Genomic DNA, 15,203 nt, shown 5'->3' on the forward strand with positions numbered 1-15,203 from the left:
TGATTCACTTTGCTGCATAGCAGCAACTAACACAACATTGTAAATCAACCATACACCAATAAAAATTACTTAAAAAAACAAAGCAAACAAACAAACACAAGCAACGTAATCTGCAGGGCAAAAGGAGCCAATATTGGTTGCCATGGCGAAACACTTCCAAAACCGCATTTTTTCCTTTCAAATAACAACAAGAACACAAACAAGAAATGTTTAAACAACATTATACGCAATGCCTGGGGAAGAAGACAACAGGTGACTTAGACGGTCAAAACTTCAACCCACACTGCACAAGCCTGTAAGTCATATTCTCCAGGAAATGCAGAACTTGGCTGTGTTCTTATTCAGGTTTAAGCATTTAGTTACTTTCCCCGAAAGTTCAGGATGGGGAGAGATTCTTATCACAAAAGACAAAATAGATTGCTCTGGCTGTCTTTGAGTAGGCTGTCCATATTTTATTTTTTAAGCTCTTGAGTTTTGTGATTCTTTTCTTGAAAACAACCACTAAGAGGCTAGTGTCATAACACAAAGGTTCTCAACTTGAGAAATGACCCCAGTGTTCCATGGAGAGGTTTAATATCCTGGGAAGATAGGAAAGTCATTCATTCCCTCCAGCAGTTAGAAAATAGCCATTTATTTATTATTTATGACACGAATTTAGATAATCAGAAAGGGGGAGCTACGTTCCACACATTTTATTTGCTTTTAATTTTATCCCATTAGATTCTTAAATTTCTTTGCATATTCAAGATGGTCAGGAAGCCCCTGAAGTTGACTGTGGCATTGAAAGGAGGCCTACTTTCAGTTTGGCAACTGATCTGCTAGGTTACAAAGTGAATGTAATTTGCCTTGAGGCACAAGAAGAGGTCCATTAACAAATCACTATAGCCACTAAAACGTCCATTCATACAGTTTATTTCACTAGACTGCAATTTTATACACAGTTTGAAGAGGTTTCCTGATAGCACACATATAGTTTACTTTCTGTACTGCTGAAGAACAAATTTTTTTTTACATTATATTGTAATACCCTATCATTAAAACATTATTCAGTGAATTTTTTCCAACTACATATAAACGGAGATTTACCACACACACGGTGCAAGAATGTCTTTATAACATATTTGGATCACAAAATGTGAATCTAGAATACATCACTGTAATTAGAACACTACTTTAAAATTACAATGCCCCATGTTATATTAGCCAGATTCAATTAACCTCTGTATACATCACAAAGCAGTTTGGTGGGTATCTTCTTGGATAACTGGCAGCAGCTTTTAATTATGATTTCAAAAGAAATCTTTATTTAACAATCAAAATTTTGAATTTGAAAAACTTCTTCCTTTATGCACTCAATATTCTTGGAACCAAATGGGACATTTAAACATTTATAGTCTCTAAAACAAGGAGAATAAATCCAACCCTCCTTTAGATGAAAGGCTGGGGTTGTAATACTAGGTTTCGTAGAAACCTAAGGAAAGCACTGTATAGGAAGTGGAAATGAGTTAAAAAGAAACATAACATTTCTTTAAAAGCTTTTTGGATTCTTCTGCCCCTCCCCACCTGTCAAACACAGAAAAAGAATACTGCATTGCAAATCAAGATCTATTTCCATGAAATGATGTTCTAAAGAAAATGTATGTAAACAAGCCAGAGAGAAAGATTTCTTCATTTCCCCATTTTTGTGGAGTGAGGCAGTGGGATGGTATCAGTTAAATAAGAACTAGAACTCCTTAATCAAAGAACCACTTCATTACACTCAAAACAGCTAGGGATAATTGCTGAAAATTTCTCATGTGTTTCCTTTTCTCTTTCCCCCAAAGTTTGAGAATGTTTGAAAGTTCAATAAATAGTAGAAAAATAATCCTTTACTTAGAAATTTTGAGATGCATCATTTAGAGCTTAATATGAGTTCCATACAGCCACTGTGGTATCTCGGTACCGCTAAACAACCAGGTGAAATCTTCAAAGCACACATTTCTCTCTGCATGTGGCATGTTCCCAGTCTCTGGTGGAGCATGTTTTTCTCTCTTCCCGTTAAGGAGAACCGAGTGTTTCTGGCTCCTCGGGACATTCCTCTGGCTCAGCTTAACCAGGGTTCCCAATGTTTCATTTATAGGTTCCGTCTCCGTTTAGAGGTTTGCGTCTGTTCATTCCGTTGGTATTATGACAGGTTCATTAATCAGGCTTATTTCCTCTCCGTTTCACAACCAGCCCCGCATCTTCACAAAAGTGATTTTGCGGTTGTTTCTCGTTTTGAAACATGTTAACAGGCAGGGAAACGAGCTAAAGGACTCTGGGCACAGCACAGACACAAGTGGATTTGATGCTGGCTCTTCTTCCCTCCAGAACATCCCAGACGTCCTAGACCTCGTCTTCTGATGGAGGGGAGGGGGTTAGCATTCCGCGTCGACAGTGTGCACGGTCACGGCTGCCTGCAGGTGGTGGCTGTGATGCGGCGTGGGGCGGTGCAGGCGGTAGTGGTGGAACTTGTGACTTAGGAGGGCCGCAGTCTGAGGCGGGGTGTCCGACTCCAAGTCCTCATCCTGGTTTCCAACGCCCACCCCGGCCGACAAGGGGTCGTGGGCGCACGGAGGGTTCTCGCTGTCTTCCTGTGGGCTCATGGTACTGTAACCTAGAAAAGGAACACAACAAACAGGCAGCTGAAAGCTTCCAGGTGCAGGGGAGCGATGTCACAGCAGATCTCTGGGGCACGGGGAGGTGTTCCTCCCTTTGTGCTACGTAAGTGCGAAGGTTTGCGGGCTGTCAGCAGACCTTGAAGTGACTTATTTTTAAAGAGATCTTTCATTAGCTCTCGTCTTGAAGCAATTACATAATAAATACATAATCACTGTAGACAATATAAACAAGGACCCTTTGCCCAAATCCCCCAACAAGCAAAACAAAACCGAAATTCACCCCCATCCTTTCTGAGGCATAGATCACCGCAATTGACATTTGGGGACATAGCCGCCTACACTTTTCCCTGAGAACAGATTAAGGGTATTTTTTATTTTAGAGGGAAAAAAAGCAGCTTCACGAAAAAGGTCCCAACAGGACCCAGACCAGTTGGGGGCTGGTAGGGGAAGCTGAGCTTCAAAATGCCTGAATGTGCCGCCACTGTAAGAACCAACACCGCTGCCGCCATGGCAGCCCTGGCGTCACGTCATTCCTACACACCGACGAGGCACGCATTTTAACATCCATTGTACAGGCGAGGGAAATGATGATCAGAGACGTTAGTAAACTTGCCCGAATTCCAGTCCCTCAGAAAACACTAACTCCACATACCTCCACAGCAACCAGCAAAGGAATCAGCTATTCTCTGTGTAAGCTGGTTTGCTGTCTCTAAAGATTAATTTCTTTTGGTAGTCTAAGTAATACATGTTTCAAAAGAAAATGCCCTTGCTGATCAAAGGACTTCATTCCAAGAACCTTGGCATCTTTTTAAATATTGCAAAAAAAAAAAAAATCCCCTTTAAGAAGTTTGAGAAGTGACAGCTCATTCATATTTCCGCTGCATCTACAGTTAGCATCAATCAGCACTCACCCGTGGGTAGGGCTAGTCACATCCACGGCTACAAAACGGACGTGCTTGCATATAGCCAGGCAGGAATAGTTCACGGTTGAAAATGTTACGCTTTGTGCAAAAACGAGGAAGGCAATTCTCATTCCTCGATGAAATGCTGCTCAAAGCGCAGAATTCTTTCAGTCCAACCCCACAGACATTTATTGGGCTCCTACTATGTAGGAGACACTGTGCTAGGCACTGCAGGAGACCTGGAGATGAAAATCTGATCCCTGCACAAGGAGCTCATATGCTAGTGCCTGAGAAATAAAACACGTACAAGCATAGCTCAGTTCAATTATTCATTTATCGAAGCCCATCAGAGGCTGAAAGGAGAGACTATGAGACATGAATAAGAGATGCCTCTTTTCCTTAAGGATTTCACCACCGAGTAAGAGACACGTGTTTACAAAGTTAGGCCTACTCTAGTGCAGATAATGGTATGTGCTGTAACGGAGGTTTAATTGAAATCCAGCACAGGGAATAACTAATTCCGGCTGGGGGACTGGGAAAGCGTCGCAGAAGAGCTCATACTTCAGTTGGGCTTAAATGGATGAGTAGGAGTTTGGTGAAGTGGCTAGGAGCAAGGGAACAGACGAGCATGGTCAAGAGACATAGGAACATAAGGCCATTCCTATACCACGTAGCTAGGATGAGTGCTAGCAGGCAGCTGGAGGAGAGACTTTAACTTAAAATACAAGGTTTTGAGCAGACCAGAAAAATAGCACGATCATTTCTGTATCTTAAAAAGAGAGTTCTGGTGGCAGCTTGGAGGCTGAACAAAAAGGAGAGAGAGGGAGGCAGCTAGGAGGTTATTGCAACAGCCCAGATGAGAGGTGATGAATTAAAACTATGGGATTGGACAGACATCTCTGAAGCAGAAACAGTAGAAGGTCATCAGCAATTTGATGTGGGGGGGGTGGGGGGTGAGGGGTGGTTAAAGAGGACTGCAACTCATAGTCAGGATGAGAAGAGAGGGAGACCCCAAGATCGTGAGTCTCAGGGAAGGAAATGAATTTTGTTTTTGCACATTTTAATTTTGAGAGTCTGTGAATAACATATGCAGAGGTACCCAGCCAGAAAAACAGGCACGTTGGCCATAAATCAGGGCAGAAGAAGGAGAGTTCATTGCTGTGTGTCTATCATTACTGAGTGCCTTCTTGGTGCCAAATGCCAGGCTAGGGGCTAAACAGACAAAGGGGTAAGGTGAGGCCCCAGTTCCCGAGAAGCCCAGTCAAGAAGGGGAAACACAGGTGTGAAACCAGAGGCATACTAAAGGAATACCAAACCCGATGAACTTGGCTTAGGATCCTGGAGGAGGTGACACTCCAGGTGGCCCTCATGGGAGAGAGGGGTTCATTAGGTAAAGAAAGTGGGGGAAGGTACTGCAGGAGGATGAGCATGTGCAAAGATGCAGCAGACTGAAAGGCTCCGTGGATTTGAGGAATGGGGAAAGCTTCATGTGTGGGAGAAAGAGTGAGAGATGAGGCTGGACAGGCAGGCTGAGACCAGCCAGGAAGGCCGGCCAAAGGGTGGGGGGAAAGTAGATGGCAAAGACAAAACATGCCTTTAAGATGATCATCTTTAAGATGTGTGGCAGTGAGGAGGCTGGCCAGGAGGAAGGAGGGATCTGAGGCTCAGAGAACAGGGTACGGAGCATTGGCCTGAGGTGGCGGCAAGGCCCTGAAGTGGGACGTTAGCCGTGTTTTAAGTGGAGCAAGCAGCTGTTCAAGTGCAGGGAAGGGCTGGCTCTGGTGACCAAATGGGCTTCCTGGTGAAGATGCCAAGAGGGTTAACATCCTCGAGGTTTCTAGGTTCAGATGCTGGGGGAATAGTGATGCTCTTACCCAACACTAAGAGATCAGGAGCCAGAATGAGCTTCTCAGCTTCGGTAGTGCTAAGTCTAAAATGTAATAAAGGCTTTAAAACCTCAGTGACAAATGTTCTACACATAAGAGACTAAAGTACTAGAAAACACATTTTAGCAAAATCTCAGTGTCTGTGTCAACTTTTTTGGCCAACCTTTAGTGTTAGGCTGTCTTCATCTTGCCTCCAAATACCTCCTAGATGCCGTACTGTCTCTGCTCATTTATAAGCACCCGTCGTAAAGGAGAGTTGATTTTCACATCCACGGTGTAAAATTCCTAGTGGTCCTTTTGCCTGCCTCACTCTCCCACTTTCCCTCATCTTGCTATCGTGCTTCATGTTCCGTTTGAAGGTCTTTTCTGGGAAGCCTTCCCAACTAACACCCACCCTACCCAGTCATACCAGCCCACAGGGATTCTGGTGTCCCTTCTGTGAGTTTAAATGGTATTCTGTGCACATCCCTTATATTTTACCATATTACCAAAAATATAGGGCTGTCATGTTCATTAGCAAATTCTTTCTTAAAGTACAAAGACTTATGCCTTACACAAAGCAGGTGCTTAATTAAAAAAAAAATCCCGTTTTTTCAGTAATCTGTGGTTTTGTCTGGTGTGACATTTACCAGTCTCATCTAGTAATGGAGATATTCTAGGATTCACTGGGCCCTGCCTGGAGTTCTGACTTAAGAGGCCAGGGGTGCTCGGAACCTGGCTGGTCACAGGCCCAGGAGGTGGTGACGGTACAGCTGTTTCCCAGGGCAACTCGGGGGCGGCCCGGTTCTCCTGATGCTTTCTGATGAGAACCGCAGCAGAGGAACCCCTCACTCTGAGGGCAATTCTGTTTTATTCCCTCAGTGGGACACTATTGCTCAACCTCTCTGCAACTTACTCAGGTTTCCTCTTATCTCAATAATTAATGGAAATCTGGAGGGAGGAAGTAGCATATTGTGGAGAAGCAGGAGAAAGCCAAACACATGCTCTCACTTAGCAAATTAATTGAGTGTTTACTCAGCACCAGGCAGTTCTGTAGAGTGCTGGGAACAGTGATGCATGAGACAGATGCGGTCTCTGACTCACGGAGGCGACAGCACTATTCAAGACACAGAGGATATTTACAGATATCGATACTTTCAAAGAAAGACTTCTTTACTATCCAAAGGCGTATGCAGAGAAATTCCTGCAAAGACAATTTCAAGGGGAAACAGGCTTCAGGAAGGAGGCCAGGTGTCCACCAGGAATAGAAGAGTCAAATTAGGCTTTTGCTCTTTGGCATCCTGCCAAATTATTTATCTGATTGCTCTTAAGAAAGCTCTCTTGATGGCAAGGGATGTTAGGTCTCTTTGGGGATTCACTCACCACCTTGTGGTCACAGAGAGTAACTGCAGGAGAGTATCTGCACCTCTAGAAAATGGTTTTGTGGTGTGCTATGTAGTTTTGGACCAGATTTTCAAGGTTCAGCATTTGCTTTTTAAGTCTTTTGGAATTTACTTCACTAGGGGAAAAATCTCCTTTTACAAAGAAAAAAATGTTGCTTAATATACATTTGGGTAATTTTTTAATGAGATGGTAACTAAAACATAGATTCACAAGGAACAAACACATATGGGTGGTTTTTAACCTAAACATAAGCCAATTGATGATTAGTTAGAATATGATATTTTAAAGAGAAATAATGGGCAAAGCAGAGTGTAACAGTCATGTGCTGGAAAACAATCCTTCTAATTGCCGTTAGAATATTGATAAAATTGATGCTACTTTTCAAAAACCATTCTTATTTTGAGTAGCATTTTTTAAGATACAAGAATTAAAATAAGGTTCTTTTAAAATACAAAACTCTGTTGGCCACATGAAGATCTCTAGTTAAAAATGCAGCCTGGAGTCTCCAAGTTTAACTTGGTAACATTTAGTTTTAATCCTAGGAATATCACCACTCTGAACCATACCATGAAGGTCTGGTCTGTTCGATACTTATATATTTATATATTTTATTCTTTTGAGGTTTCCTTTTATGCATCAGACCCGAGGACTCATGTGGAAATATGCTCACTGGGTACCAAAGAACCATGGTGCTACCAGTTCAAGGGCTGGCACCAATGTGCCCCCTCCCCTAGGGTCTTACATGATTTACTTGCAGATAAACGTGAACTCTCCCCATCCTCTTCTTTGTTCCACTTCTTTAAGGAAGCTGTCCCATTCGGCCTTTTATCAGTCTTATGAATACATGCATACATTTACAGTTTCCTGCTGGGTTATCAATTCCTTGAGGGCAGAGTGCGTATGGAGGCGAGGTCAGCCTGGACTCACGCCTGCCATGTGTGATGGGACTTCATCCTCATGACAACCTTACCAGGGAGGAATTCCTAATCCCGTTTTAATTATTAGGGAACAGGTCCAAGTAGCTTCACGAAGGTCTCTACTTGGAAAGAAGCGGAGAGGTGGGATTCCGAGTGAGTTCTGCTTGACCTATCTTATAAGCTCTTCTACACCACACTGCCTGGCAGAAATAAGCTCCTTCCCCACCTCTCTAAGCCCGCCACCTCTCCCCAACTCCCTCCACTCTGCCAAGCAAACAGCATCTGCCCGCCTGATACTTCACCAAACAGGAGAACACGTGCACGATCAAGTCACGTGCCACAAACCAACCAGATCAGATTTCCATGTTTAATGTGTACCTACGGCTTATCCTCTAGGTACCACAGGGACGTCAGCTTGATGTCATCACTTTTAGTGACCCGCTGTACAGGTTCAGGGATAGGACAACACTCGGTTACATGCTGTTGACTTTGGGGGGCATTTGAAATTACGTGGAATGTCAATGCCTTCCACATCTTTTGGTGTTACATTTTGTCTTCACGAGAAACTATTCTTCATTCCTTGGGGATAACAGGGATCCAATTATTATGAAAAATGAAAGAAAGCAAGCCCTTAGCTAGATTCCTTGGCTTTCAGATACTGACACTGCACTATTTGTTTTATCTCAGCTGTTGCCTCATGTGCCATTTTACTAAGACAATGGGAGAGCTAATGGAACCCTGGGAATGTCACTCAGAATTCCAATTTTGTACTGAAGCTGCTTCTACCAGGGGAGAGAAGAGAGGGAGAAAGAAAGGGAGAGGGAGAGAGAGAGGGAGAGAGAGAGCAACTCAGTATTTCTGCTGAATAAGAAATTATTTCTGTTGAACTTTAGTAGCCTCAAACCTGTTTTATTATTCAAAGGAGAAGAAGCACAGAACTGCCTGGCAGAACAAATTTATGCAGTTCAAAGGTTTTTCTGGAAAAAAGGCAGAAAGTCAAAGAAACTGAGAAATTCAAGTTCTGCTTTGACTCTCCATAGAAACCTGAAGTTTCTATTTAGTTGGTGGGAACAATGTCATTCAGAGCCCAAATTAAAAGAGTCCCCAATTTATAAATGAGAGCTTTGGCTTCTCCTGTTTTCCACAGGGAGTCTGAAGACCTGGCTGTCGTGTAAAAGGTGACATTGGTTGCTCTGACGAATATCCACTCCTGCATTTTTTAGCACAGGTGTGGAAGCACACTGCTTGAAGACATTTTTTTTTCCAGGGTAGATGTGGAGAAAACAGAATTAAAAAAAAAAGCACAAATGCATTATTTATGCATTAAAAAATACCTGATTCTGGGAAGAAAAGAAAGATTTCTGGAAAATTAATCAGCTATATGAAGAACAAAAAGACCTGACAATTACAGGAAAGGATGACCACTTGTACTTTTGTGGAACGCTGGCAGGGATGCCTAGACAGTAGGACACATCCGCTGTTCTCTGTGACTACAAGCCATATGGACACTGGGAAGGTGAGAAGATACATGGTGGCCATGCCGGTTGGTACAGCCGTGAACTTGATAACTGGTAGCTCACTTAGCAGCCAGTGTCCCTTCACAACTCAGCCCCGACCCTTTCTGAGCATCTTAAAGGCACTTTAGGCACCTCCATGACTTTGTACACACTAGTTCCTTTGCCGCTAATATTCCTTGCCTCTCGCTTTTCTTTAATCATCCTTCAAAGCACAGGGTAAGTGTTGTCACTTTGGTAAAGCCTTCCCGGAGGCTCCAGGCCAGGCAGGAGGTCAGGGCAGGGGAACGCCAGATGACAGCGCAGCCTCCCATCAGGCGCTGAGAGTATCTGGCCAACAGAGCCTCGTCAATGCTGGTGTTTCCCAACCAACATCACTGGGCAGTAGGACCTGTGAGGAAGCCGATTCACTGAGAACCAAGTGGGGTGGTAAGTAGGTACCACTGAGACGATCAGAACCCTTATTCACGGAGAAAACCCAGGAGGCGATCTGTGTGCCCAGAGGTCATCTCACATATGCCTGGGAATGCTAAGCCGTAACCCAAACTCCCCTAGGCTCTTATAGAAGTGCCATGTTGGAATGTGTCTTTTTGGAAAATGATGTCAAAAGAATTTACTTGAGCATGGAGCTGGAAAGAGAAAGGGTGGGTGTGAGCACTAGCCCACGAGTGCACCAGCGTCCTCACGTCCTCAAGCGCAGGAAGCCAGACCTTACCATGATCACTTTCTGTTCCTGAGCGACCCCAGTAGCGACGCCTCCTTTCTGGACTGTGTGCGTGCCGTTCGATGACTGCAGCAATAAATCGAGTATTGCTGACTGTGGAAGGCAAGGATGGTTAGTCACACTTATGCCAGTATCTTTATTGTATCAAGTGCATTTGCTCTAAGCTGGCTCTTTCACATGATGGGGGGAGTTATTCCTTGTAGTGCTAGAATGAATAATTTTTTAAAATTCTGAGGATTAGGGGAGTTGGTTTTAGGACTGGGGCAGCAAGAGGTCCCTAATTACATATTTCCAACATGCATCAAGAAGATATACTTTATAGATTTGAAGGCCAAAGTATCTCAACACAAATGGAGCTCTCTTTTGATACAGAAATGTTCTTTTTTCTCCCCCCTGCGTTGTATACATCAGTTAAGGGATTTAAAAAAAATGCATACCTGATGACTCCCTTTCTAAAATGCTATACTGGAAAGTAATGAGGAGGAGAAAGAAAGGGAAGAGTAAGGTGTTTGAGGCCAAACTACTTAATGCAACAAAGAACACCCTGAAATCTTCTGAGATTTTCTAAAAGAAAGCAAAGATCTATGCTTATCCCTACTGAAAATGTGGGGGGAAAAGAACCCCATCATATCAAAGCATCTTAAATTTTAATACAAGAAAGCATCTTTATTCTGGATGAGCCTCCTGCTGCCATGATCTGCACGGAGGCAGCCGGGATACTCACTGATGCCTCTGTCTTCGTGGCTGTCGTCATCCCTTTCATCTCTGTCATTCTCCAGGTTGGACATACGCACTGACATTTCTACCCATCATTAAAAAGAGAGAAACATGACTATTTAATCAAACAAGATCACCCACTTTAATACCCTGTAGAGTGCTTGTTTGATGGCTGGGTGACAGCATTTCATCAAGAGTGAACTGATGCCCCATCTCATTTTTTTTTTTTTTTTAAGGAGGAGGGAGCAGGAATCAGAAGACGCAGGAACGAGAGGTGACTAATCCAGAGGGCACTTGAGATTGATTTCTGGAGACAGGGGAGAAGAGAAGTTGATTGAGGCTAACAGGTCTTTAATCCTCTCCTCAAGTACCTGAAATGGAAGGAAGGCATCTAAAACCATGGCTGACTGTGCTCATAAAACAGTGCTAGAGAATCCTATAAAAGGCCAGGCCTAAGGTAACACTGGATGGCAGTCATCCTCAGTCGAACCAAATCTTACCTAGAGGAAAGAGCTTTGTGGTCAGCTCAGTTACTAAATCAGACAACACGATCCCATGAATCCCCAACAGCATTGAGACCACAGTGAAATATTCCAACATCAACTAATCATGACTAGTGCCAGGCTCCTGACCAAGTCCAGGAAAAATGGTGAGTGAGCCTTATCTCCACAAAAGTCAGGGTAACACATCCTGAGGGGTTTTTAGGGAGGATGGTGATGGTCATTAAATGGTTCTGCCCCTTGCGAAACAGCAGAGATATCACATTTAACTCTTGGTATGGAAGCCATGATTACCAACTAAGAGAAGTGATCATTCTTTTGAGTGTGTATTCATTCACACTATAGAATAACAGCTTCAATAGAACAGATTCATGTTCTTGCCAATAGTGACCTGGGGCATCTTTGGTCTGCCTGCCTTTTTGAAACAGCAAAGGCAGCATATCTGAGCTTAGCGAAGTGCAAGATTTCCCAGTCAGCATCCCAGCTTCCCCGACTGGTTTATTCCAGAGGCAGGCCGTAGCGGACTAAAGCTGCATAAGGAGAGCGAAAATCTAGGGATTTTCTAGGCAATCAAATGTGGCTTGCAAGGGTTTAGGCCCTAAAGAACGAGCTGTGAGCTAAACAAGAGCAGCAGGCTCTGGGGACTTCCAAATCTACTCCACGGAAGCAGAAAATGTAGTGCTGTTCTTATCGTCACTTGAAGGCTTACAACTGCTCACTGTCCTTCTAGCCGTGCCTCCCGGAGGAGCGCTGAGATGCGTTTCGGGCTCACCTTGGGCAGCAAGAGGAGACATGTGCTGATGGCTGCGGCGGTGAATGTGATGGCGGTACGCGTACACAGCCAGGACCAGGACCATGATGCAGCCCATGACGCCTCCAGCCACCGGACCCACGGGGGCGCTTCTCATCATGTTCAACGCGACCACCTCATCACCTGCATCGAGAAAACCAGACAGACGTCTCGTAAAGACTCCCCAAGTGTGGTAGGAGGTGGCTATGGGGGTAAGATGGGGAGGAGTCCAGCGGGAAGGGGTTTAGTGACATGTGAGAACAGCTGCTTTAAGCTTTGAGTTCCTCAAAGAAGACCCACCAGGATGAGGGAATGGGGCTTCCTTTAATTTCTGGTTCTGAAATGGAATGTCGGTTGCTTGGCAGGGCAGGACTGATAAAATAAGCGAGCGGATGAGAGTCCCTTAGACACGCAGTGCCCCGTCGAAGGCGCCACCTTTGGGGTGTGGGCTACTCCAGCACAAAGGCGGCGGAGGGCAGTGTGGGCTTCTGAGCACGTATTCACTGTACCTGGTGCCATTTACTTCAGTGGATCAGCCACATCATCTCCAAAAAAGGATCCCATTTCAAAGCTTACGGGTTCCTTTTAAAACACCATTTACACTTTTCAGATAGGAAGCTGCAGGTGGGCATATAAAGTGGCTTTTCAGAGCAAGGTCACTTCAACCATGTCCTAACCTGCTCTGTTAGTCACGGGTGAGCTCAGAACCCTTCCTCACATAGGAAAAGCTTTTCTTCCACAGACAGGCTAATGTGGGGAGATGTCAAAACTCAGGGCATGAATTAAAGGTTTAAATATCTATTCACCTGACAATGAAGCCTGAGGAGCTTGTGATAATTCCAGAAAGACATCGAGAAAATCTCAGGGTGGGTATGCAGGTAGCATTTCTGAAGTCTCGGGGCCTGATCCCAGTGGTATTCCTCCCAACAGCGTCCCTGTCCCCCACCACAAGCTGCCCTGCTGCCCTGGGTAGCTCTGGCTTCTGTTGCCCTCAAGGCCCTAAACACTGACTTGTAGCCGTAGGACTTCTGCCTTCAAAAGCTGGGAGGGAAGGCAGCAGCAGAAAAGCGATGTGCACGGGTCACGCTGCCCATCACTCGCCCTGTGCTGGGATTCACGTTCACGCACACCCTGCAGCTCAGCCGCTCAAAAATCAGGCCCGAGAGTCCTCAGAACAGGCTTTATGGGAATGAATTCCAGGCGTGCAAAATTTGGCAGGAAAGATCGCTGCTCACTCTGCAGAGAAGAGCGAGCCTGTTTTGAAAGTAATTCTTTGCCTTGATTCTGCAACGAAACCTACCGGCAAAGGAATTAGGGAAGTAGGGTGGAGAATTATTTTAAGATCTTTGTCCTAGAATAGAGGCAAGAAAATGTTTTCAAGAATCGAATTATTCTGGGTTCCCCCCAAACATACCTATGGCTCCCATGTCATCAACATAGGGACTTTTGGCGCCAACAATCCCCCCAAAGCATTCTTTCTGGGGTGCACAGTAGGATTGGTCCAGGTGGGTCTTGCCATCGCTGTCCACCATGCACCATTCACAGTCCAGCACACCAAAGCAGTCCCTGCCAGAGAGACGACGCTGAATGTTCCAGAAAGTGGTGTCAGGCAGGGGAGAGCATAGGCACTTGGGCATCAGACCACTCTGAGGGCTTCCGTGGCTTGCTAGCGCTACAATTTCTTGAGCCCGAGGTTCCTTTCCTTATAAAAGGAGAAGGGCCAGTCTGCCAGGGGAAAGCCGTGTAATGCCTCTTAACAACGTGGAGAGGAGAGACATAAAACTCTCTCTGTGAATCTAACCATCGAGCAGTGCAGGATCACTCAAAACCATCTTAAAAGACCACATGGCCCCAAGGTTTGTTAGACTTCGGCCTAACCTCCCCCAGGTATGTGGTCATTAAAAAAAAAAAAACAGGAAGGAAGAAAAAATTGATCCAACAACTTTGGGAAATAGTGGATAAGTTAAACAGATTTCTCTGCTGCCAATTTCTTAGGACTATTAACATGTTGAGTGTATTATGACACTCTAAGACGATATATGCAGTGTTTCTCAAGCGTAATAGGTTTTGGGTTACTGCATAACACACCAAATTAATCTGAGGCCCTACCATTCCTTTGCTAAAATATATGCTGAAAGTAAAACTGGCTGCCCACTTTACCCACTAGTTTTGTTTAATCAAATGGCAACCTGCAGTTATCTAGTCCCAAACACCCTAGGGAGGCGGGGAGGGGGCAGGGAGCATGTAGTTTTTCGTTCTCAAAACCACCACGAAGCACATCTGCTTTCTAAGAAAGAAGGGTTGATAAGCATCCACGTATTACACATAGAACCGTGAGTTCCCACCCCCTTGCCCTTGCTTCTTCTGCCGTTTCCTCTCTTACGCCTCTTATTTCAAGAATAACGTTCCCATTCACAGATGAGGCTGCTAATATGTGGTACATGTGCCAAAGAGCTATAACAAGTGGAAGTCAAATACCATCAAACCTGGTGGATAAAAGGCTTATAAGAAGCAGTTTTAGATCTGAAAACCTGGTGCCTCTTTTTAACACATCAAGAACGGGGATGATAAATATCGCCTGGAAAAGCCCAGTGAGGCTGCCGGTCCCTCTTCTTTACCAGGTTCTGCTCCCGCAGCTACGATGTTGATGTGACATCCGCACCGGGCACTCTTACCCACTCTCCATCCTCTGACTGCACCTGCTGTTGACACACTGGTGAAGAGCATCCTGCAGGCCAGGGTCAATAGCTGTGTACGTCACTGGCTCCTGGTGTACCTCACAGCTTGGGTTCCTACGTAGGAGCAAGTCCGAAGGTTAGGACCAATGCCAACCACATTCCAAACTCACCATGCCCTTGGCCCCTGACGGTGCCAAACGGACCTGGGTTTGAGCCCTGGCTTTGCCACTTAGTTACATGAAACCTTGGGCCAATCTGGTCTTTAAATCTGTCACTGAGATAAATAATGCTATATTATGTGTGAGCATCCGTGTGTGTGAAAGGTTCCTACACATTTATCAAAAGGTTAATCTGAAAACTAAGCAACTTACGGGGCATACAGTATCTGACACATGTTAGGCACTTAGTTAATGCTTGTAACAGCCTCATATTTTTTGTAAGTAGCACATATACTCTTAAAAATTTTTTAGCATTTATATTCAAACCTGAAAGTGGACTTCATTTTAGGATACTATTGAATTTGAAAACTGGCTCACTGAACAGTTCCATCGTT

General features: G+C 44.6%; 1 protein-coding gene across 2 annotated transcripts in view; it reads right to left on the bottom strand.

Moving 5' to 3' along the window:
• Window positions 1-618: 618 nt before the first annotated feature.
• Window positions 619-15,203, bottom strand: part of CACHD1 (cache domain containing 1) — a 222,680-nt gene continuing 208,095 nt past the window's right edge. The window contains exons 22-27 of one of the 2 annotated variants that reach the window (XM_057717419.1): window positions 14,648-14,764; window positions 13,387-13,538; window positions 11,955-12,116; window positions 10,690-10,767; window positions 9,957-10,058; window positions 619-2,635 (exon numbers count right to left, since the gene is read on the bottom strand). In XM_057717419.1, coding sequence (XP_057573402.1) covers window positions 2,397-2,635; window positions 9,957-10,058; window positions 10,690-10,767; window positions 11,955-12,116; window positions 13,387-13,538; window positions 14,648-14,764 — 850 coding nt within the window. In that variant the 3' untranslated portion in view covers window positions 619-2,396. The other variant, XM_057717428.1, reaches the window with a different exon arrangement.

Source organism: Hippopotamus amphibius, chromosome 1 (genome assembly GCF_030028045.1).
Source record: "Hippopotamus amphibius kiboko isolate mHipAmp2 chromosome 1, mHipAmp2.hap2, whole genome shotgun sequence".
Taxonomy (NCBI): Eukaryota; Metazoa; Chordata; class Mammalia; order Artiodactyla; family Hippopotamidae; genus Hippopotamus; species Hippopotamus amphibius.